The following is a 26,442-nucleotide window of genomic DNA, read 5'->3' as shown; positions in this document are numbered from 1 at the left end:
CGCCAATTTTGCACCACTTCCGGATCCATAAAGAACATTTTCACTACTTTTTTGGCGACGCTTTTTTTGCTGGGATATTGATTGCTTTCTAGCCTATCTTCGGTAAGGTTATAAGAGATCTTGTACTTACCAAAAATATCGCAACCCATGCCATTCCAATATTATCAAATGAAATGGTGCCTTGAAAGGGATTTAAACCCATTTGCGTGCAATGTGAATAATATTGATTCCAATTGACACAAGAAGTATTGGTGGGTAAATTTTCCTGCATGGGAACAGCTTCCTCTGGAAAATTTTAAAAATATAAATATATGGTATATAGCTACTACAAATATATAAACTCACCTGTACAAATCATGGGCCCATGACGGTATGGTGGTAAATCTGAACACAAATGCATGCCAGAATCTTCAGGTTTCGAGCATATATAATCCTGTTCCTTGGAAAACTCATAGTAGTATGAAACACTTTGGTTTGAAGCGAAATTTATTAGATTTTTTTTTAATATTATTTTTTGTTATTATTTTGTAATTTAGCAAAGAAAGAAATGAAAGGAAGAAAGATATAATATTTTAGATAAGTTATAAAGATCCATAACCAATTTTTATGTTAAATATAATTGTATTAAGTTTATAAAATTTTTTGTTGTTTTTTATTATAATTCCTTAGGAAATGTTATCTAGGATTTTTTATTATTTTTTTTTTTGATTTTGGAAGAAAGATAAGTGAAAAGGTCTAATAGGGTAGAAAATGAAGTTATTTTAAGGGGGAAAAAATTATGCAAAATGCACACACATACACATGAATTACACACTCGTGAAATAGTGGAGTTAGGCATTTAGAGAAATAGAGACAATAGAGATAGGAGTGAAATATGATGAGGGAAAAAGGGGGCTCGAGCTTTACTAGTGAGTTGACATTGCAATGTCCATTTCACAAGGTTCCACACTCAAACATGCTGAAAAATGCATGTCTATACAAAAATATTGAGTATTGAGATGGAGAAGGAGGACGGGTTGGGGTCCTTAACCTATGTATATCTAAAAAACTAGGGCAGGATATCCTTCTCAAATTAGATCTTTTAGATGATCTTTATCTTTAGTGTTAGTTAGTTTTATGGTTTAAGGATTTTAAGGGTATATCTTTAGAAATCTACTTTTAGAGAGGCATTGGGGGGGGTATTGATGCCCTCTCCAGGTTGTGGGGGTTTAAACCACATTTCCTGTCTATAAACTAAGACTAAACCGGCTGGTTTCATTCATTGGATTTTCATGAAATTCAAATGTCCTTAACTGAACACTGATGATTCACGCTAGTGAAATCTCTACACCATAGGAGTAGATAGATAAGTACCTTCGCAATAAAAACTGATGGTTTTTTCTGTAACAAGAAGACAAGACGAGACCAAAGGAATGCCTGCTTTTCAATAGGCATTCTACTTCTGATCTCATCTAATTTAATATCCGCAAACGAAGAAGTAGTGTAGAGGAAGATGACGACAAAACAAAATAGAATTTTTTCTATCTGGTTTTGTTTGTCTTGCAGGAAAGAAAGAAGAACATACATTATAGGCGAATAGAAAACAAAGAGATCAAAAGAAATTTTTTTACCATAGTTTTACAACGATATTTTTACGTAGTTAAATGGCTACACCAAAAAAGATTCGAATACGAGTACAAAAAAATTCTCAATGGTTACTACAAAAAATACACATAAGGAGATGTAAAGGTACAAGAAATCAAAGAAAATAAATGTGTTAGGGCATTTTAGCATAGAAAAAAAACTATATATCAATATTTTATTACTTTAAATCGATATTAAACAATCTACAATAGGGCACAATTTTCTGTTGTTGTTTTTTTTTGTTTGTACACATACACACTCACACTACGACACCCAAATTCACCCAAAATGTGTACAATTCTCTATAGCCTAACCAATTAATCTTCTAAGGTAGTGTTTGTGTGTGTGCGTCTTGTGTGCGAATATGAGAGAGAGAGAGAGTGAGTGAGATAGGTAAGTGTATAACTGTAATTTGTGAGCTTGATTATTTCTGAGGGCTTTGCTTTTACATGTTTGTGTGCATGTGTGTGTGAGAATATTTGGCTTGGTGTTTATTTGCTTGTTTCTAAAATATCATACAGCTTTCTCTAATCGTGGATGGGAGATGATGAAAGAGGGTCTCAAAAATGAAAACAAATACATAGTAAACAAGTACTCAAACGGAAATGAACGTAAACAAGTTTATATAGCATTTAAAAAAGACTAAAATAAGGAAACTAGTTGTAGTAGTAGTAGTATTGGTAGTGGTTGTATACCAGGGAACTCCATGATGGCTCGACGGACACCAGGTTTTGGAAAACAATTTTTATTGATGGTTGGACTAATAAAATAAACCTATGTCAATAAAAGTCTTAAATTGTTTTGGAATTGTATCTTATGTACTTTTGATAATCTAATCTGTTGTTGTTGTTTTTTTTTGTTTTGTCACATTAGAACTCTATGTATAATGTGTTTTCAACAAAAATATTTTGTCAGTAAATGTATGTGGGTAAAAAGGTTTCAGTATTGAGTTTAAGAGTCTAACATTTTTATTGAAATTTATTTGTGGCAATAGAATTTTGGTTTTGTAGTTTTAGGTTTCACATATGCCTAGAACATGTAACTGAGTGCAGGCTAATGAAAGTTTTGTTTCTATTTAAACGGCCTTCTAATCGAACATTTTTCAAGGATGAAATTCTCAAATATGTCCCAGAATAAAAAAACGAACATTTTTTTGGCTACAAGACAATCATTTGCTCCAACATAAAAGAAAACTTCGCTTGTTTAAAATTTTACTAAAAACTCGAATATTTAAATATTGATGGCCTTTTGTAGACTACTTTGTGGTTGGAATACAATATATAGTGATATGCATTGAAACCAAATACAGGTTACTGTATTTTCTAAAGCGCTGACAATTCAAGTTACAGTTCATTTTATTGTTTACAACCTTACAAAAGCATTTTGATGTATTGCATTCAGAAAAAAAAAATATTCGTAGTGGAATTCTAGTGTTGTAGTGCGATTGCTTTACATTTTGATGGAAAACCTTCAAGTGGCTACACCCAAAGAAAAAAATACTTTCCTCCGGAACGACATTTTAGACAAACGAAATTCCCATTTAATGTAAATTATATTCTGAAAAAGCAAATAAACCCAGTGCAACAATTATTTCATATCTATTTTATTTGCTTTGAAAGAAAAATTTTTAGCTTAAAAAAAAATTTGGTTTGTCTAAAATTTCGTTCCTTAGAAAACTCTTCTTTCAGTGTATAGGCAGAACCCTATTGTGAATAAATCGTTTTGCCACACATTCAAAAGGTGGACGAAGAAATGGTAACAATAATCGGAAACGTGAAGGCCAGAAAAAGAATCCACGCCGTACACAGCAAGAAGAGTTTTCTTTTCTGAGGAACGAAATTTTAGACAAGCAAAGTTTTCTTTTGACGCTAAAAAATTTTCTTTTAAAACAAATAAAACAAGTATATACGGCCGTAAGTTCGGCCAGGCCAAATCTTATGTACCCTCCAACATGGATTGCGTAGAAACTTCTACGAAAGAATTAAATATCATATACTACCACCACGTACCAAATTTCAACCAGATCGGATGAATTTTGCTCCTCCAAAAGGCACCGGAAGTCAAATCTGGGGATCGGTTTATATGGGAGCTATATATTATTATGGACTGATAGGAACCAATTCCTGCATGGTTGTTGGATACCCTATACTAACATCACGTACCAAATTTCAACCGAATGGGAAGAATTTTGCTCTCCCAAGGTACTCCGGAGGTCAAATCTGGGGATTGGTTTATATGGGGCCTATATATAATTATGGACCGATATCGACCAATTTTTGCATGGGTGTTTGAGGCCATATATTAACATCACGTACCAAATTTCAACTGAATCAGATGAATTTTGGTATTCCAAGAGGCTCCGGAGGTCAATTCTGGTGATAGGTTTATATGGTGGCTATATATAATTATGGACCGATGTGGACCAATTTTTACATGGTTGTTAGAGACCATATACTAACACCATGTACCAAATTTCAGCCGGATCGGATTAAATTTGCTTCTCATAGAGGCTCCGCAAGCCAAATCGGGGTATCGGTTTATATGGGGGCTATATATAATTATGGGCCGATATGGACCAATTATTGCATGGTTGTTAGAGACCATATACTAACACCATGTACCAAATTTCAGCCGGATCGGATGAAAATTGTTTCTCTTAGAGGCTCTGCAAGCCAAATCGGGGGATCGGTTTATATGTGGGCTATATATAATTATGGACCGATGTGGACCAATTTTTGCATGGTTGTTAGAGACCATATAGGTTAGGTTAGGTGGCAGCCCGATGTATCAGGCTCACTTAGACTATTCAGTCCATTGTGATACCACATTGGTGAACTTCTCTCTTATCACTGAGTGCTGCCCGATTCCATGTTAAGCTCAATGACAAGGGACCTCCTTTTTATAGCCGAGTCCGAACGGCGTTCCACATTGCAGTGAAACCACTTAGAGAAGCTTTGAAAACCCTCAGAAATGTCACCAGAATTACTGAGGTGGGATAATCCACCGCTGAAAAACTTGTTGGTGTTCGGCATGCTAACCATTGCACCACGGTGGCTCCCTACCTAGAGACCATATACTAACCCTACCTAGAGACCATATACTAACACCATGTACCAAATTTCAGCCGGATCGGATGAAATTTGCTTCTCTTAGAGCAATCGCACGCCAAATTTGGGGGTCCGTTTATATGGGGGCTATACGTAAAAGTGGACCGATATGACCCATTTGCAATACCATCCGACCTATATCAACAACAACTACTTGTGCCAAGTTTCAAGTCGATAGCTTGTTTCGTTCGGAAGTTAGCGTGATTTCAACAGACGGACGGGCGGACGGACATGCTCAGATCGACTCAGAATTTCACCACGACCCAGAATATATGTACTTTATGGGGTTTTGGAGCAATATTTCGATGTGTTACAAACGGAATGACAAAGTTAATATACCCCCCATCCTATGGTGGAGTGTATAAAAATATCAGAGACAATCGTTGAATCGCTTATCACAAATTAGGATTTATTTGCTCCAAAAGAAAATGAATTTCGTTTATCAAAAATTTCGTTCCGTCAATCAAGAATTGCTTGAAAAGGAGGTTTTCTGCCTCATTTCTTTTGCACAATGGCCACCAAAATCGCCAAATCTCAATACGTTTGATTTTGAAGAGTAAGATTGGCACTTAAAAATACCAAAGTGGTGGTCGTCCAAAGACTGTGCTTGGCCGGCAATGAGCCAAAATACCGCAGAGCCACTTTCCTTCCTGACTTTGCCGGGCGTTTGAAGGTTATAGTTCGTGCCAATTATAGCCAGCTTGAATAAATCTATTAAAAAATTTGCTGTTTTTTTCCAATATTTTTCCTTTTGAATGATGAAATTAAAAAAAAATATAGCGCTTTAGATATCAGCTGCCCTGTACCTACCAATATTAATATTTCTGGGTCTACATTAACAATATGAAAAATTCTTAATCGAGCTCCCATTAAGGTGAAGGATTTGAGAATGGTAGAACTAAAGTCACTGAGGGACCAAAGGGAATAGGATGAGATTCCGATAAACTAATTTCACGAACTGTAAACCACCAACGGCATAATTTTCAGTGTCTGAATATCATAATGGCCAATATTTAGATATTCTCGGTCTTCAATTCAATTTAAATTTGAACTTCTAATTAAAGAGAACTCTATTTATTTAGTTTATACGGTTTTGGGTTTAAGAAACTATCCCCATACGAAAATCTTCTGACTTGCGATTCCGAATATCGGAACATGAGAAGAACTCTTTGGGAGAATAAAAGACACACATTTTCTTTTTGGTGGTTACCGGAGGAATTTCATTTCGACTTCAATCTTATTACGCTCCCGTTTCATCATATTTACTTGTAGTGAGTCCTTGTTTTCGTCAACTTGGTCACTAAAATTGATGGCAAACTTCAAGAGGAATTCGTCCTTGGCGTTAAATCCAATGGACGCACAGACAGGCTCAAAGGCACGCAGGCCACTTATCGGCACTGCTTTTTTTACCTGATAAATTTACCATTTATTCTATAAACACAGAAAAAATATTTCTGGTTCAATTCGAAAAGTCTGATATAAAGACAATTTATTAAAATTTATTTGCAAATTGAAAATTTCTGTATAAAGCTTTAGTAGAATTATTGCATGTTTTATCTTCAATCTTATTACGCTCCCGTTTCATCTAATCAGCGGATTATACAATGCAATATTTCATATTTACTTGTAAATAGTGAGTCCTTGTTTTCGTCCACTTGGTCACTAAAATTGGTGCCAAACTTCAAGAGGAATTCGTCCTTGGCGATATATCAAATGGACATACAGACAGGCTCAAAGGCACGCAGGCCACTTATCGGCACTGTTTTTTTAACTGATAAATTTACCATTTATTATATAAACACAGAAAAAATATTTCTGGTTCAATGTCTTCATTTTGTTATCTTTATTTTTAACAAAAAATGGACTAAGATATTTTTTATTATTAAGATTTGTTTAGAGTACTTGTGAGTGTGTGAATGTAGGATTTTGTATGGGTGTGGGCTTCGAACGTAGTAGAAAGGGTTTAGTGCTTTGTGTCCAAAATTAAAAACAAATATTAACTCCTATAAATATATTAATATCAATGACATTTGAATTTACAACAACATCAATGTATGAAGTCGAAGAAACATTGACTAAACAAAGAGAAAGAAATCAAATCTACTTAGTTTTCACAGACATCAATTAAGAATTCACTTGGGAGAGCTAGTACTACAAACTATCCCATCGACAAAAAAAAAGAAAAACCCATCAATTATTAATTAAAGGATAATTTTACTTAAAATCAATGAATTTCTTTACTTTAATGTGCTACAATAAGTGAGATTGAAAACAAATTTGTTATATATATGATGAAAAAAAAAAACCAGTAAATGGGCGGTTACGTGTCTGAGAGAAAATAATGGATCCATAAACATAAGAATTATGTATAAATAAACATTCTAAAAATTTGCTTTGAAAACACTGATACTAGCATGGGCATTACTCATCAAAATATGTAGAAAATAAGATCAAATTAAACGAAAACATACATTGGTGTGAGTGTTGAATGAGATTCTCTTAAACTATGGTGAGTATAAATTACTCTCAAATCTCATCTATTGAATGGTGTAGTAAGTTTTATTGGTGTTAGAAGAGTGAGCAAAAAAAAAAATAGAGAATCATATCCAATAAAAAGTATTTCATTTAAAAAAAAAGTGTAAAATTTTGAGCTAATAAAAAATAATACATATACAAAACAAGAGTGTTAAATATGTATTAGCTAAATTTACATAATTTCTCATATAAAATGGTGAGTAAAACTTATATATGTATTAAAATACGTATACAAAACAATAGTTTATATGTTGGTAGAGTGAGAGAGAATGAGAGAGTTATAAAGAGTAAGACAAGAGTTTTACATATACAACACTTGTATACTGCTTAAAGTTATGACAGTTAAGTAGAAGAATTGATTTGATTTGTTTTTTTTTTTGTTTTTTGGTTATTATTAAATCTTTGTTCATCTTACGAGTTAACACGGACTCGAACTCTGTACACATCAGGTAGTTCCCTGTAAACAAAAAATCGCGTATGACATTTGAGTTGGTGGTTGGTTAGACATCATTTGTTGTTGTTGTTGTTGCAACATAAAATACACACAAAAACAAAACAGAAAAAACATAACATAATAGAAATTTAAACAATATTACAATATAAAATTGAAGATGAATGAAAAGAAAATCACAAATTATCGAAACTATTATACCAGAGAAATATATGTGAAATATACAAGGTAGACGATATTAGAAGTGTACAGAGAGAATATTAACCATAATAAATTATATTTATGAGCGAATGATTTATTTTTAAATTCTTTTGGATTCGCATCTATACAATGTGTGAATATGTTGGCAGTATTGCTTTGTCTGTATGTGTTAAGTTGCTCTCTAACGGTAGCGGCCAGTTTTTAAATCATTAGGTGGTGAAATGGCTTAATTGCCACAACAAAACATCATTGTGGTTTTATTTAAGGTAATTTTTGTATATTTTATAAGCATTTGACAAACAATATTCGTCATTGAAAAGGCATAAAAGGAAAATTTTAATTTATAATTTAAAAACCAAAAAAAATGTTCTAATCGTTTGTTAAAGAATCCTGTATAAGAAGTAATTTTTTTAGTTATTTGGAGAATAAAGTTTATAATAAGAACAATTTATCTTCAAATAGTCTTCACGCTACATTTTTAGTCACACATATGTTTGTAAACACCCCATGTCATATGTAAAATTCTAGTATTGTATTCCCTGCATCTGTTAGTGCATTTGATTGTCACCGTTAAATATTGTCTAAAGAGAGAGAGAAAGAAATGAGAGAAGATAGAACCAAGGGTCAATTAGCAATACATAACAAGTATTGTAAATTCTTTAAAGGTAAATCCTCGCTAACTACCCATTAATAATCGGGTGGGTGCAAACGTAAAAAAATAGAATTTTATTTCTATAGAAAATTTTGTCGAAATTTTATTTCTATAGAAAATTTTGTCAAAATTTTATTTCTATAGAAAATTTTGTCAATTTTTTTTTCTATAGAAAATTTTGTCAAAATTTTATTTCTATAGAAAATTTTGTCAAAATTTTATTTCTATAGAATATTTTGTCAAAATTTTATTTCTATAGAAAATTTTGCCAAAATTTTATTGCTATAGAAAATTCTGTCAAAATTTTATTTCTATAGAAAATTTTCCCGTGTAAAAATTGGGGGATCTAATCAGATATGATTAGATCTCAAAATTAGCCCCTTTAGATATAATCAGATATACTCACATATGATGAGATACAATTAGATATAAAAGTATATAATTCCATATATGACCACATCTAATATTAGATCCACTTATATATAGGGATAGATATAATTATATCTAAGGCATTAGATCTAGGCCAATATTGAGCTCTTATCAGATCTGTTTCCATAGTAATTGGATATGATAAGATCTTACCATTTTTCGGATCTACTTATATCTAATTGTATCAAATTAGATCTCTTAATTTTTACTCGGGAAATTTTTGTCAAAATTTTATTTCTATAGAAAATTTTATCAAAATTTTACTTCTGTAGAAGATTTTGTAAAAATTTTATTTCTATAAAATTTGTCAAATGTTTAACTATATTTGCCAAAATTTTATTTCTATAAAAATTTTGTCAAAATTTGTTTTTCTATAAAAAATGTAGTCAAAATTTTATTTCTATAGAAAATTTTCTAAATTTTTTTTGTTCTATAGAAAAATTTGTCAAAATTTTATTTCTATAGAAAGTTTATTCAAAATTTTTTTTCTACAGAAAATTTTGTCAAAATTTGTTTTTCTATAAAAAAATTTAGTCAAAATTTTATTTCTAAAGAAAATTTTATCAACATTTTATTTCTATAAAATTTGTCAAATGTTTAACTCTATAGAAAATTTTGTCCACATTTTATTTCTATAGAAAATATTATCAAAATTTGTTTTTCTGTAAAAAATTTTATTTCTATAGAAGATTTTCTACAAATTTTATTTCTATAGAAAATTTTCTAAATTTTTTTCTATAGAAAAATTTGTCAAAATTTTATTTCTATAGACAGTTTATTCAAAATTTTTTTTCTACAGAAGATGTTGTCAATATGTTATTAATAAGAAAAAGTGAAGTACCTCTTAATTGTAGGGGAATATTTGAAAAATTCTACCAAAACATCAAGAATCTACCAATCTACCAAACAATCAAAAATCTACCATTTTTGGTAGAATTCAACCAACTGCGGCAACCGTGGTCCTGATCCCTGTCAAGGAATTAGGACAAGTGTATTGAACGAAAATGAAAAATAGAAATCCCGGCTTAAGTATGAAAACATCTTTTACTCTCTCTCGATTAATTCGAATAATTCCAATACCGATTTCCAGGAAAATGTACCTACACCCAGTGGACTGCCGATCAGTGATGCCAATTTGGTGCTTTTATCACAAAATTTAGTGCTTTTTTATTTCCAAAAAGCACCAAATTACCTTTTTAGTGCCTTTTCGAAAAAAGCACCAACTTGGTGCTTTCTGGCATTTTCATTTAGTGCTTTTGGTGTTTTTATACCCTTCACCACTACTGTGGTACAGGGTATAATAAGTTTGTGGATTTGTATGTAACGCCAAGAAGTAGTAATCATAGACCAACCTTTAGTATACGGATCGGCTTAGAATTAAATTCTGAGTCGATTTAGCGATGTCCGTCTGTCTGTCTGTCTGTCCGTCTGTCTGTCTGTCTGTCTGTTGATGTATTTTTGTGTGCAAAGTACAGCTCGCAGTTTTAGTCCGATTGTCCTAAAATTTGGTATAGGGTCCTGTTTCGGCTCAAAGACGATCCCTATTGCTTTTGGAAAAAATCGGTTCAGATTTAGAATATAGCTGCCATATATATTTTTCACCGATCTGGTCATAATTGGCGTGTATATCAACCGATCTTCCTCAAATTCCGTACATCCGAATATTTTATGAGTCTCGAAAAACTTGCAAAATATCAGCAAAATCGGTTCAGATTTAGATATAGCTCCCATATATAGCTTTCGCCCGATTTACACTCATTTGCCCACAGCCAATTTTTTGCTCCGATTTAGTTGAAATTTTGCATAGGGAGTAGAATTAGTGTTGTAACTATGCGTGCCAAATTTGCTTGAAATCGGTTCAGATTTGGATATATCTCCCATATAGAGCTTTCGCCCGATTTACACTCATATGACCACAGAGGCCAATTTTTTACTCCGATTTAGTTGAAATTTTGCACAGGGAGTAGAATTAGCATTGTAGCTATGCGTGCCAAATTTGGTTGAGATCGGTTCAGATTTAGATATGGCTCCCATATATATGTTTTTCTGATTTCGACAAAAATGGTCAAAATACCAACATTTTCCTTGTAAAATCGCCACTGCTTAGTCGAAAAGTTGTAAAAATGACTCTAATTTTCCTAAACTTCTAATACATATAAAGGGTGATTTGTTAAGAGCTTGATAACTTTTTTTTAAAAAAAACGCATAAAATTTGCAAAATCTCATCGGTTCTTTATTTGAAACGTTAGATTGGTCCATGACATTTACTTTTTGAAGATAATTTCATTTAAATGTTGACCGCGGCTGCGTCTTAGGTGGTCCATTCGGAAAGTCCAATTTTGGGCAACTTTTTCGAGCATTTCGGCCGGAATAGCCCGAATTTCTTCGGAAATGTTGTCTTCCAAAGCTGGAATAGTTGCTGGCTTATTTCTGTAGACTTTAGACTTGACGTAGCCCCACAAAAAATAGTCTAAAGGCGTCAAATCGCATGATCTTGGTGGCCAACTTACCGGTCCATTTCTTGAGATGAATTGTTCTCCGAAGTTTTCCCTCAAAATGGCCATAGAATCGCGAGCTGTGTGGCATGTAGCGCCATCTTGTTGAAACCACATGTCAACCAAGTTCAGTTCTTCCATTTTTGGCAACAAAAAGTTTGTTAGCATCGAACGATAGCGATCGCCATTCACCGTAACGTTGCGTCCAACAGCATCTTTGAAAAAATACGGTCCAATGATTCCACCAGCGTACAAACCACACCAAACAGTGCATTTTTCGGGATGCATGGGCAGTTCTTGAACGGCTTCTGGTTGCTCTTCACTCCAAATGCGGCAATTTTGCTTATTTACGTAGCCATTCAACCAGAAATGAGCCTCATCGCTGAACAAAATTTGTCGATAAAAAAGCGGATTTTCTGCCAACTTTTCTAGGGCCCATTCACTGAAAATTCGACGTTGTGGCAGATCGTTCGGCTATTCATGATGAAATGTCAAAGCATACTGAGCATCTTTCTCTTTGACACCATGTCTGAAATCCCACGTGATCTGTCAAATACTAATGCATGAAAATCCTAACCTCAAAAGAATCACCCTTTATATCGAGCGATAAATCATAAATAAACTTTTTCGAAGTTTCCTTAAAATTGCTTCAGATTTAAACGTTTCCCACATTTTTTACTAACATTGCGTTCCACCCTAGTGCATTAGCCGACTTAAATTTTGAGTCTATAGATTTTGTAGAAGTCTATCAAATGTATGTATTTGGGACAAACCTTTCTATATAGCCCCCAACACATTTGACGGATGTGATATGGTATCGAAAATTTAGATCTACAAAGTGGTGCAGGGTATAATATAGTCGGCCCCGCCCGACTTTAGACTTTCCTTACTGTTTTTTTTTTTTCAATTTGAACAGTATTAGGTTTAATTGGCGATATCTTTTCATACAAAAATTCGGTTGAGACTTTCAAAAGCTTAAGAAAATGTAGAATTTGATTGTTATGAAGGTGGTATTTATTCTTATTTTAATCAATATTGGTATTTGGGGTATTCTTTAGAACCAATTTGGCGCAGGCATACTTATACTTGCTAATAGGAGTTTTTGCTGGGAAATGTCTAGCGACGAGTGCCGAATTTACGAAATTGATAAAGATGTAATTAAAAACGTTTGTATTAAATTCACAAAAGCACTCATAACTGAAATAAGAAATCGAAATAGACTCGCTCTAAATATTATTATTTCCAAATTTAATGTGGAAAAATGTTTTCTCTAAAAAAAATATTTAGAAATTTGAAAGATATGTCTGACCCAAATGAATTGGATGAAATCAGTCAAAGTGTTCAGGGTGTACGCTGGAATAGAGATTCATAATTTCATTAAATTAAAAATGTGTCAAATCAATACACGAAATCTTCTATAATACGTCTTTGGAAGTTTTTTTTTTTTTATTTTTATTAGAGCATTGAATTTTAGCTGGCTTTAGTAGTTTTTGTGGTCTATTAGAATTTATGATATATTTTTGATGCTTTTTGCCTTTCTGGAGTTGGCATCACTGCTGCCGATGTTTTAATTTACTCTCTCAATTAATTCGAGTAATTTCAATACTCATTTCAAGAAAAGTGTGTACATTAGTTTAGTACATGCACCAGTGGCCTACCGATGTTTTAATTAAACTTGGAGAAAAGTCAGTGGAAGCATCGCATAAACTCTCTATACTACTACATAAATAAATAGGTTCAAGCGACGTTTTGAGCCATTCTCAGTTCTCTCTCTCTCTCTCTCTCTCTTATATCAGTTCTCTTCTTCTCATCCTCTCAAATGTTTCTTGTAGGTATATCAGTATTGTGGAGCTATAGAAGTTATGAGCCATTATCAGTTCTCTCTCTCTTATATAAGTTCTCTTCTTCTCATTCTCTCAAGTGTTTCTTGTAGACATTTCAGTATTGCGGAGTTATAGTGTTTTGTTTTTGCTATAGTGAGCTATGTTCAATATGAAGATGGCAAGATGGTTCACACGCTTAGCTGTAATAGGTCGATTTGTCAATAGTACTATCTTATTGTTGTCTTATCTTAGCTGCTTTAGATTTAGTCTTTTCCGTGTGACTTCACCAAAGGATCTTCGCTTTCTACAAAACCATGAAATCTATCTAATTTTCCCAGTTAACATCTTTTAAATTAAGGTCCACATTAGAGGTCTGCATCGAATAACTTTTCACTACATGTATGTAATTCGCTGTCGAATATAGTACATACACTATCTTTCTCTCAGAGCGCAAGTACTGAAGTGAAGAGAACACTTGCTTGTCAAATACCACCAAGTACTTATTCGAAACAATATGTGTTCCGAAAAAAAGGAACAATAAAAATGTAAGTACTTGAGAAAAAGTACAACATGGATTCTCTTCACTTCACGTGGTACCACAAGTATTTCTCACTTATGTGCGAAGCAAAACTTTCCATTATTATTAATCATAGATATGTATGTATGTCACATATTTCATATATTTATGTATGTCACACACTTACCTTAACATTTGCCGTTCTTTATATCAATCCGAAAACTTATATTATGGAGAGTAACTGTTTTCTTGTATTTCTGAAAGTTTTGTTCTCGCAACATACTCGACGTGATCACTCTCAGTACACTTCAATAAGAGAGAAAGAGGAATATGTGTTTGTTGGTAGTGAAGACATCAGAGTAGCAACAAGAAGTTACTCGTGGCTTTTGGTGTTCATTAAAATGTGTACCAATTGTTTTGCGACTCTCTCAAATAGATGTACTCATTTAGCAAGTACACGTGTACTCTCCATTTACAAATGGAATTGTGCAGACCTCTAGTCCACATCAATTTATAAAAGCTTGTGTAATTTCTTCACACCAAATTAGATGTTATCTTCCTTCCCTATCTACCTTTCCATGACGAATACCTTCATTTACCAAAATAATGCCACCATTCAATGGTAATTAATCCACAAAATCATCAAATGCTTCAATACTTTTCATGTTATGATGAGTTGACAACAATTACAGCCACATACTAGGCCACAATTATTGGCATCAATACAGCCACCAATGATTCTTGAAACAGGCGTAGAGTCAATGACACTTATATACACTGGGAGCAAAATAATGTCTATTCTTTACAAGGAAGCAATTGGGGTGAACAAATTCAATTTGGTTAATGTGTGTATTTACAGCGACTATAGTACAAAATGATTGGTGTTTTGGCTTGGTGTTCGTTTTGCAAACAAAAAAAAAAATTTGCAATAGAGATTACAGCTGAGCAATGTACATAAATGAGGCTAGGTAGTGTAAAAGATGGCTTCCATTAAATGGCGAATTGGGAATTGTAAAATGCTTGTGTATTAAGGCGGATCGGTTTAGATGGGGAAAAAGGCGAACGTCTATAACGAACATTTGAAGCTGTTTTCAACTGCAAGTAAAAATTTGCTAAAGTGGTCTTGTACCTTCTCTTGGCGTGATATAGATCCCACCATATGGAGGAAGGGCTCATTTCGAATCTAACCCAGTTTAGAAATGGATATAAATTTTTTTCAAAGTTCCTAGACAGTCAAAAAATATATAAAGTCTCGGATTTTGTTTTTGGATGGACAAGACTTGGAAATTAATAATTTTTCTATGATTTATAGTTAACGAAAAGCTTCAAAATTCCATATCAAATATGGACAGCTGTTTTCTCCATATGTATCGACCCGCCTTAATATACACACTCAATGCGATGGGCATTTAACCATATTCACAATATAAATTTCTTACTCATATTTTAATTAGATGGAAGACTAGAATTTAAAGGAAGCTTAAGCGTCCCTTAAAATGACTTTTATATTGTGGGGGTGGGGTTTCAAAATATCTTTGTCTTCTATTGTTTTAATGATGGATTGTATAACTATTTAGTGTAGCAATGATTACAAATCGGATTTAAACATTTTTTACTGACCTAAAGAGATTCTACTTTCCGTTTTTCAGAATACTGCTACATAGCGTTTATATCAAAAATATTCAAATATAATGAATATGTCACTAAATTGATAAAAAACTAGCTAAATTTTATTTAAATTTAAGATAAAATATAAAGAAATTACTCCTCATAGTAAACATAATAAAATAGTAGATTTTTTTTGAAGAACTAATAAAAAAACAAAACGAAAGATTTAATTATCATTTTATTTTTTGAAAAAGGGACCTAATTTTTTTAGTTAGTCTTTTGTTTTTGGTCTTGGTTATTGTAACATTCAGAAGGGGGGTGAGTCTATAGGCTGTTAGAAAGGACACACATTTTGTTTTTGTATAAATATAATTGTTAGTAAATTGTACCATATTAACTGCTAGATGATCATTATCATGATCATAATCATCATCGTAGTAATTTTCTTCATTATTACTATAATCATTATTTATAGAATATATTCGGTTAGTTAATACATAAAAAAAGAGATACTATATTTTTTAAACTTAAAAATTTTTAAAATCATATATATTGTATACTACATATTTTTTTTAAATATAAAAGAAATTTATTATAAGCAATTCACTTACTTTAATGGCACTCGTATATAATCGGGCAATTCGAGAACACAGCGCTGTCTGAGAATACCTTCCCATAGTTGTACACCGATTATTCCGAATATAAAGAAGACAAAGAAACACAGCAATAGGACATTACCCAGCATGGGTAATGTATCCAATAGTAGCATAACTAAAATCCTCATACCTAGTGGTTTAAGAGTTTTCAATTTTCAAAAAAAAAAAAATAAGTTTAAAATCAAATTTTTATTTTTAAAAATTATTGTAAATTTGAGGCGGTTTAATGAATGATTGTTTCTCACTTACTTGGTATCCGATTGATGGCCCTTAAGGGTCTTAATACTCGTATTGTACGAATGGCGGTTAAATTTAAATTCTCCACGTGCATGACATATTCCAGTAAGCCGGCCAATACTATAAAAAAATCCAAACGATTCCATGAATCAGCCAAATAGGTAGTTTTGCCATATATTCCCATAGCGACCATTTTAATGCACATTTCCAAGGCGAAGAAGGCAAAGATGATATCATCGAATGTCTATAAAGTCACGCCGGGGGGGAGATGAAATAAAACGTATGATATTTGAGTGTTATGATATAAAATTTATTGGCAATTCAAGGATGTTATGATATTGATGGATGAAATGTCTAAAATTCTAAGGATTGCGATACGTAGCAATATTTAGATGAAATTTATAAATAAGATGGAGTTTTTGTCTCTCCTAGGGCTCTTGTTCGTTTTATAACATAAACTAATACATAAACTAAAGTTTTATAAAAATAAAAGCAAGAGGCAGAAATTTACAAATTGAGAAACTTTGCATTGTCTAAAACTCACTTTGTAAAAATTTTATTTTTATAGAAAATTTGTCAAAATTTTATTCCTATAGAAAATTTTGTCAAAATTTTATTTTTATAGAAAATTTTGTTAGAATTTGATTTTTGTAGAAAATGTTGTTAAAATTTTATTTTTATAGAAAATTTTATCAAAATATTTATTTTTGTAGAAAATCTTGCCAAAGTTTTATTTTTACAGAAAATTTGTCAATTTTTTTTATAGAAAATATTGACAAAATTATAGTTTTATAATTTTTTAAATATAATTTTTTTTCTATAGAAAATGTTGTCAAAATTTTATTTTTATAAAAAATTTTGTTAGAATTTTATTTTTATAGAAAATTTTGTCAAAATTTGCATCTGCGAATATCAAAGAAAAGAGGATCATTCAAAAATGCCAAATCAAGAATTCTGTCCTGAGAATTCATGATACCGTTAATCTGACTTAAATCAGCACCAAGAAATAGTCTTACGATGTTAAAATTCCAACCCGAAATATACATCTTGTTTATATATTCATTACCATGTAAAGAAGTATAGTAGCATGGAACATCTACTTTCACAAATATTTCTGTTTTATCTATATTGCTTAAAGTAAAATATCATGTTTTTCCAAAAATTCTACTTGACATAGTTCTTTATTTCATCTTCTCTTCACTCCTGTATCTTTGGTTTTTATTATTTCTTTATGTCATTTGCTTGTGAAATCTTTCAATTACTCTCCTCTAGTTTCAATCAAAAATCAACAAACTGTTGCCAAAGCCATTCATAAGTCATTTCTTTAAATTATGTGCTGACAAAGTCTCTCTGCTTTTTCACACTCTCAACACACATACACACACGCACATACATGCTGACGCTACACACTGTTGTGCATTATAAATGTCATATGTAGTTCGTGTTACATAGAGATATCATCTAAATGGCACATAAGAAATGGCGTAAAAGTCTGCATGACGTATGTCTACGCATATCATGAGAAAGTAGAGCAAAAGCAAAGCTTCTTCACACACATACACATGCTTACACTCCTATTGTTATGCAGAGAATGCCTCATTTGTAACGATTGTAGGTGAATTGTTGAGTAAATGTTTTTGGGACTGATTCTTACTAGACAAGAGACGCTAACACTTATTCTCACGTTATGACAATATATGTGGATGGGTGTTTGTGTGTGTATTGTTATTGTTAGAAACAATATTTCAGCTGATATTCTATCTATAAAACATTGTATGTTAATGGTATCAAAAGTTTAAGGATGCCATAAACATTCTGTCATAGAATTACCAACAACAAGGTACTGAGATCTGAGAAATAAAGACATTTTGACAATGGTGATGTGGTGATATATGGAAGAGTATGAGAAAAAGGGTATTTCAACCATAATGTAAAGATCAAAATTGTTGCCAGTGCTTGTATTAAACTTTAAAAATCCCCCAAACAGCATCTGCATGAAGCTTGCTAACAGGTGCTCCAATCGCAGCAAAGGAAAGGGGTTTTCATCGTATTGCTGGTGAGGAAAAGTGGTTCCACTATGAAAATCCAAGCGAAAAAATCATATGTTTACCCTGATTATGCCCCAACAACGATGTTAAGGCCGGATATCCATGGCAAAATTTTATTTCTATAGAAAATTTTGTCAAAATTTTATTTTTATATACAATTTTGTCAAAATTTTATTTCTATAGACAATTTTGTCAAAATTTTATTTCTATAGACAATTTTGTCAAAATTTTATTTCTATAGAAAATTTTGTCAAATTTTGCAAAAATATTATATCTATAGAAAATTTTGACAGAATTTTATATCTATAGAAAATTTTGTCAAAATTTTATTTCTATAGAAAATGTTGTCAAAATTTTATTTCTATAGAAAATTTTGTTAAAATTTTATATCTATAGAAAATTTTGGCAGAATTTTATATCTATAGAAAATTTTGTCAAAATATTATTTCTATAGAAAATTTTGTCAAAATTTTATTTCTATAGAAAATTTTGTCAAAATTTTATTTCTATAGAAAATTCTGTCAAAATTTTATTTCTATAGAAAATTTTGTTAAAATTTTATATCTATAGAAAATTTTGTCAAAATATTATTTCTATAGAAAATTTTGTCAAAATTTTATTTCTATTGAAAATTCTGTCAAAATTTTATTTCTATAGAAAATTTTTCAAAATTTTATTTCTATAGAAAATTTTTCAAAATTTTATTTCTATAGAAAATTTTGTCAAAATTTTGTCAAAATTTAATTTCTTGAGAAAATTTAGTCAAATTTTTATTTCTATAGAAAATTTTGTCCAAACTTTGTCAAAATTTTGTTTCAATAGAAAACTTTGTTAAAATTTTTCTTCTATAGAATTCTATAGAAAATTTTGTCAACATTTGATTTCTATAGAAAATTTGGCAACATTTTATTTCTATACCAAAATTTGACAAAATTTTATTCCTACACCAAAACTTTTTTTCAAAACTTTATTCCTATAGAAAATTTTGTCAAAGTATTATTTCTATAGAAAATTTTGTCCAAATTTTATTTCAATAGAAAATTTTGTCCAAATTTTATTTCTATAGAAAATTTTGTCAAAATTTTATTTCAATAGAAAATGTTGTCCAAATTTTATTTCAATAGAAAATTTTGTCAAAATTTTATTTCTATAGAAAATTTTGCAAAAATTTTATATCTATAGAAAATTTTGACAGAATTTTATATCTATAGAAAATTTTGTCAAAATTTTATTTCTATAGAAAATTTTGTCAAAATTTTATTTCTTTAGAAAATGTTGTCAAAGTTTTATTTCTATAGAAAATTTTGTCAAAATTTTATTTCTATAGAAAATTTTGTTAAAATTTTATATCTGTAGAAAATTTTGTCAAAATATTATTTCTATAGAAAATTTTTCAAAATTTTATTTCTATAGAAAATTTTTCAACATTTTATTTCTATAGAAAATTTTGTCAAAATTTTATTTCTATAGAAAATTTTGTCCATATTTTGTCAAAATTTTATTTCTAGAGAAAATTTTGTCAAAGTTTTATTTCTATAGAAAATTTTGTCCAAACTTTGTCAAAATTTTATTTCAATAGAAAATTTTGTTAAAATTTTATTTCTATAGAAAATTTGGCAACCTTTTATTTCTATACCAAAATTTGACAAAATTTTATTCCTACACCAAAATTTTGTCAAAACTTTATTCCTATAGAAAATTTTGTCAAAGTATTATTTCTATAGAAAATTTTGTCCAAATTTTGTCAAAATTTTATTTCAATAGAAAATTTTGTCCAAATTTTATTTCTATAGAAAATTTTGTCAAAATTTTATTTCAATAGAAAATGTTGTCAAAATTTTATTTCAATAGAAAATTTTGTCAAAATTTTATTTCTGTAGAAAAATTTGACAACATTTTATTTCTATAGAAAATTTTGACAACATTTTATTTCTATAGAAAATTTTGTACAAATTTTATTTCTATAGAAAATTTTGTACAAATTTTATTTCTATAGAAAATTTTGTCCAAAATTTTATTTCTAGAGAAAATTTTGTCAAAGTTTTATTTCTATAGAAAATTTTGTCCAAACTTTGTCAAAATTTTATTTCGATAGAAAATTTTGTAAAAATTTTATTTCTATAGAAAATGTTATTTCTATAGAAAATTGACAGAATTTTATATGTATAGAAAATTTTGTCAAAATTTTATTTCTATAGAAAATTTTGTCAACATTTTGTCAAAGTTTTATTTCTATAGAAAATTTTGTTAAAATTTTATTTTTATAGAAAATTTTATCAAAATTTCATTTTTATAGAAAATTTTCTCAAAATTTTATTTCAATAGAAAACTTTGTCAAAATTTTATTTCTATAGAAAATTTTGTAAAAATTTTATTTCAATAGAAAATTTGTAAAAATTTTATTTGTGTAGAAAATTTTGACAACATTTTATTTCTATAGAAAATTTTGACAACATTTTATTTCTATAGAAAATTTTTTATAGAAAATTTTTTTAAAATTCTCTTTTTATAGAAAATTTTGTCAAAATTTCATTTTTATAGAAAATTTTATCAAAATTTTATTTTTATAGAAAATTTGGCAAAATTTTAGTTCTATATAAAATTTGGCAAAATTTTATTTCTATACCAAAATTTTATTTTTATAGAAAATTTTGTCAAAATCATAGGTTTTTGCCATTTCATCCTCTGCTTACGGGACTACGCAATACAATGACAAGAATCGAGTCATCGACCGATATGGCTTGTTACAATTTGACTTACAGCTTTTCTACATAGTCTCCACCATATTAACCCTCTAATGCCCAATAATAAGGAAACTTTTAGTAAAACACATCTTAAGGCAACAAAAATGGGCAAAACAAAAAGAAAACTTATTTGAAACTATTCAAGAGGCTTTGCAGCATATGCTGAATTTTACTGTATAAATTTTTCTTGCTTAGTTCTCTTGCTTTTGTGTCGTTAACATTGAAAATTTAATCAGCTGGCAAAAAAATTGGGGCATTAGAGGGTTAAGGTTTATATTCAGGCTGTTAAAATGTATATTTGTCTGTAAAACGTCCCATACTATTATCATAAAGCTTTATGATTGAATCACCCTCTATGCGGATTGAGTTTGTTTGCTAGCAAAAATTATTTGTCTGTCTGTCTTCAGTGGTTTGGGGGTATTGAAGTGCCTCTTGAATTTCAATGTGTAAGGATGCGTAAAATGTACAAATGTTTGTCTAGCATTATTATTGTATTCATCACACAAGTCAAGTGATTTGGTGCGGGGGCTCTTGTTTAACAATAAGGATAGAAATACATGTTGTCACACATGTGGCGTATGATTGATATTAAATGTATATTAATTAATCATACGCTCCCCTAGCACTCACACCCATTCTCTTTACAATTGCCTCATGACCAACAGGTTATTTGATATTATTTACACTCCTAGGCGTCATTAGCTAAAATTTCTAATTAGTCCTTGTAAATATAATCCTTATTGTTTAGTCATTTTTAAACAAGTCCTTTGTTTATATTTCTATGTGATAATAATGATGATGATGATGATGTCTATGGGTTATTATGATATCATTAAATATTGGGCGTTAGCCTTATTATGGCTTTTTGCACTTACCTGTAAAATTTTACAACGATTCGATTCACAGGCATCATCCACACACGGCTGATACATGCCCAGTGTAACGCAATTGAATAAAATCACCAGTATCGATATTCTCTCGAACCATGTGTTGATGGCAAAATCAATAGTTATCAAAATGCAGTTAAGGAAAATACCAAAACCAAAACATTTAAGGCAAGTACATACATACAGAAAAACGAAACCAAACCAAAAAACAACAGAAAAATCCATCGACAACAAAACAGATTATCAACTAAGACCACATGCTCCTATGGCAGCTGGACGGACAACAGGATATCACATGTTGCTCCATTACCTGACAAAGCCCAGAAGAAAAGAATCATATAGAAATGCTGGGGAAAAAAGAAGGTTATCTCCCATATAATTGGGTCATTTCAGAAGTTAGTCTAGGGGAAAAAATAAAGAAAAGAGGAGCCAACTTAGGGATAGTTTCAAATGTTATTAAGAAAAAATATATTTTTTTTAAGAACGCAAAAGTCCTTAATTTTGTTTTTTTTTGTATAAGGACCCATATAGATTTAGCCACCTACTCAAAGATTTCATGATAAATTATACATTGTGAGTTGACTCTTAAGACCATTAATTTTCTTAGACATCTTTCAGTTCATCTTTGGTCATTGGTTTTCAAAGTTTCCACACGCCTTGTTCGTTCTTTTTTTAGCTAGGATATTGGGTTTACCAGGATATTGAGTTGTACTCAATTTTCTTGATTTTTCTCCATGTGGGTTTTTTTCCATGTTAAGTTTTTGTTGCTTTCGAGACTAAACTAAGTGACACATATATCCTTTGTGGATGACGGTTGCACTTAAGTAATACATGAAATCAATTTCGTAAAATGGATGATAAAGTGCAACAAGCTCAATGGTGGAACCATTAAAGCTATTACGAAAGGGGGATACTGAAAAAATATGGAGTTACCCCTATAAAAGAAAGAGATATGCTCCAGGGATAAAGAGATTAAAAAAAAAAAATAAAAGTCTTAAATCGACTTTTGGGATCATCGATTTTTTTCATAGCAAATTTCGACTAGTTGGTAAATTTTTAGCATAAATAGATCTATAGGAAAGGGGACAACGAAAAAATATAGAGTTATTTTTATTATAAAATAAATTTCACGATAGGGCCTAGAGGTATGGTCCAAAGGGAGATTTTAAAAAAATTTTGAAAAGTCGTCTTTGGACTTTCAATATAAATTCCATTTTCTAAATTTGATTTTTTCATTAAAATTCGATTAGTTGCCTTCGATTACTGTGAAATATCGATTAGTAAATTTGACTGAATTTCGCAAAAAAATTAAAGTCGATTTTGAAGTTTTCAAATAGTCCATTTCGACTTTTTATGTCAAAAAGTCGAGAATTCGATTTTTGACTATTGTCAATTTTGACTATTCCAGGCTCAGTCAGTGCTTCACCACCAGGCACTGATTAACAAGTTGGCTGATAAGTCCCTGGTCTGACACATAGATGGCGTCGCTAGTATTAAATGAATATTATTTTTATATAGTACCAACCTTCAAATGATTCGTTTCAAAATTTGTCAATTAGTTTGTGAGATGGAGCGTCTTTTGTGAAGCAACTTTTGTTATTGTGAAAAAATGGAAACAAAGGAATTTCGTGTTTTGATAAAATACTGTTTTCTGAAGGAAAAACATACGGTGGAAGCAAAAACTTGGCCTGATAATGATTTTAAGGACTCTGCCCCAGGGAAATCAACAATAATTGATTGGTATGCAAAATTCAAGCGTGGTGAAATGAGCGCGGAGGACGGTGAACGCTGTGGACGCCCGAAGAGGTTGAGTGGACAGCGACCGGTGAACCGTCTCCGAAGCGTGGAAAGACTCAAAAGTCCGCTGGCAAAGTAATGGCCTCTGTTTTTTGGGATGCGCATGGAATAATTTTTATCGAATATCTTGAGAAGGGAAAAACCATCAACAGTGACTATTCTGTTATTGGAACGTTTGAAGGTCGAAATCGCGGCAAAACGGCCCCATATGAAGAAGAAAAAAGTGTTGTTCCACCAAGACAACGCACCGTGCCACAAGTCATTGAGAACGATGGCAAAAATTCATGAATTGGGCTACGAATTGCTTCCCCACCCACCGTATACTCCAGATCTGACCCCCAGCGACTTTTTCTTGTTCTCAGTCCTCAAAAGGATGCCCGCAGGGAAAAATTTGACTACAATGAAGAGGTGATCGCCGAAACTGAGGCCTATTTTGAGGCAAAACCGAAGGAGTACTACCAAAATGGTAACAAAAAATTGGAAGGTCGTTATAATCGTTGTATCGCTTTTGAAGGGAACTATGTTGAATAATAAAAACGAATTTAGACAAAAAATGTGTTTTTCTTTGTTAGACCGGGGACTTATCAGCCAACCTGTTACACAGTGATTTCTACTCATCATTATGTTAAGCATACACTGAAAGGAGAGTTTTCTTTTCTGGGAAACGAAATTTTGGAAAAGAAAGGGTCTTTTCTTTTGACGCTAAAAATTTTCTATAAGCAAATACAAAATATTAATGGCAATCGTTCCTATGCTTGCCATAAATTTGGATTTATTTGTTTTGAAAGAAAATATTTTATAAAAAAGGAGAATTTCGTTTGTCTGATATTTCGTTCCGGAGGAAGCATGCATTGAGAGTAAGAGAAAAGTTGGTAACCCTTGGTATTTTTATTGACTTAGGTTATGCTATGGATTTTCCGCCTCATCTCAATACACATTTAGCCAAGCTCTGGTCCAGCTTTTTGTGCGATTTAAGGGTTATTTCGGTTACGATATCCCTATGGGAACTTCGGAACTTTATTTTCAGTCTCTGACTGAAAGCTGGTTCTGGTTCTTATCCACTCCTTCCTCCATGTAACGGGATCTATATAAAGGGTGATACGGTCAAAATTTGGTCAATATAAACTTGACGTATTTCTTTCAATTTTGCATTTAAAAAACCTGAACATCCCTCATTTTGAAGGTGTGTGTGTAGAATGTTGCTCCTATTTTGATTTTGGAATTCACTCTTCAGTTGTCAAAATGCCGTCCAAGCAAGAAGAGCAGCGTATCAAAAGTTTGCTCGCGCATCACGAAAATCCGAGCTACTCGCACGCAAAGCTGGCAAAATCGCTAAAAGTTGCCAAATCAACCGTTACAAATGTAATTAAAGTGTTTGGGGAACGTTTGTCGACAGCCAGGAAGTCTGGATCGGGGGGAAATCGAAACCCGGAAGCCGCTGAGACGACAAAGAGAGTTGCCGGTAGTTTCAAGCGAAGCCTTAACCTCTCTCTCTCCGAGATGCCGCAAATAAGCTGGGTGTATCGTCTACAACCGTGCATCGAGCCAAAAAAACGAGCCGGACTATCGACTTACAAGAAGGTAGTGACTCCAAATCGCGATGATAAACAAAATACGACGGCCAAAGCGCGATCCCGGAGACTGTACACGACGATGCTGACGAAGTTTGACTGCGTGGTAATGGACGACGAAACCTACGTCAAAGCCGACTACGAGCAGCTTCCGGGACAGGAGTTTTATACGGCAAAAGGAAGGGGAAAGGTAGCAGATATTTTCAAGCACATAAAACTGTCAAAGATCGCAAGGAAATATCTGGTTTGGCAAGCCATCTGTACCTGTGGCTTGAAAAGCAGCATTTTCATAGCTTCCGGGACTGTCAACCAAGAAATTTACGTGAAAGAGTGTTTGAATAAACGTCTGCTGCCTTTCCTGAAGAAACACGGTTGTTCTGTACTGTTTTGGCCGGATTTGGCATCTTGCCATTACGGTAAAAAGGTCATGGAGTGGTACGCCGCCAACAACGTGCAGGTGGTTCCCAAGGACAAGAACCCTCCCAACACGCCAGAGCTCCGCCCAATTGAGAAATACTGGGCTATTGTCAAGCGGAACCTAAAGAAGCAGCAGTTCAAGGCAAACTGGCTTTCTGCGACGAAGAAGGTGGACAAGGTGGCTGTACAAGTCAAGCGTGAGGCCCGGCAATTCGGATTTGGAAAAGCGAAAGCCTAACTGAATATTTTTCCTGAATTTTATACTAATTGAACTTGAAAAAGAAATTTAATTTGATTTTTAAAATAAACGATTTCACCGATTTACACGCGTTTTCCCTTGACCAAATTTTGACCGTATCACCCTTTATCTCTGGTATGCAGTGACACAGTAAGTGTTCCAATGTTCTCACAAAACTCACTGCTTCTATTTGCCTTGAACTTTAGGTGCTATACTTCGCGACTTTGTTTTTTTGCTTGGGTCACATCATACCAGTTTCGTCGCCCTTCAGACCGATGCACTATTCCACATTGCACTCCAGTGCCTATTTATATAACTTAACCCGTATTGTCTCAATGGAGCTTCCTTTTCCTTTTTTCGAAATGTTCAGGCTCACGATATTCTGATTAGACGTAGTCGTTGTTTA

The 26,442-nt window shown here is 31.8% G+C and overlaps 1 protein-coding gene across 1 annotated transcript in view; it reads right to left on the bottom strand.

Annotated features, from left to right (window-relative positions):
- Ca-alpha1T (Ca[2+]-channel protein alpha[[1]] subunit T) overlaps positions 1–26,442 on the bottom strand; it is a 235,031-nt gene that overhangs the window by 47,415 nt on the left and 161,174 nt on the right. The window contains exons 5-9 of the mRNA XM_075302215.1: positions 22,002–22,113; positions 16,347–16,578; positions 16,053–16,227; positions 346–467; positions 131–285 (exon numbers count right to left, since the gene is read on the bottom strand). Coding sequence (XP_075158330.1) covers positions 131–285; positions 346–467; positions 16,053–16,227; positions 16,347–16,578; positions 22,002–22,113 — 796 coding nt within the window. The remainder of the gene's footprint in view (positions 1–130; positions 286–345; positions 468–16,052; positions 16,228–16,346; positions 16,579–22,001; positions 22,114–26,442) is intronic.

Source organism: Haematobia irritans, chromosome 3, assembly GCF_050003625.1.
Source record: "Haematobia irritans isolate KBUSLIRL chromosome 3, ASM5000362v1, whole genome shotgun sequence".
NCBI lineage: Eukaryota > Metazoa > Arthropoda > Insecta > Diptera > Muscidae > Haematobia > Haematobia irritans.
The sequence above is the reverse complement of the archived record's forward strand: the minus strand, read 5'-3'. Positions and strand labels throughout refer to the sequence as shown.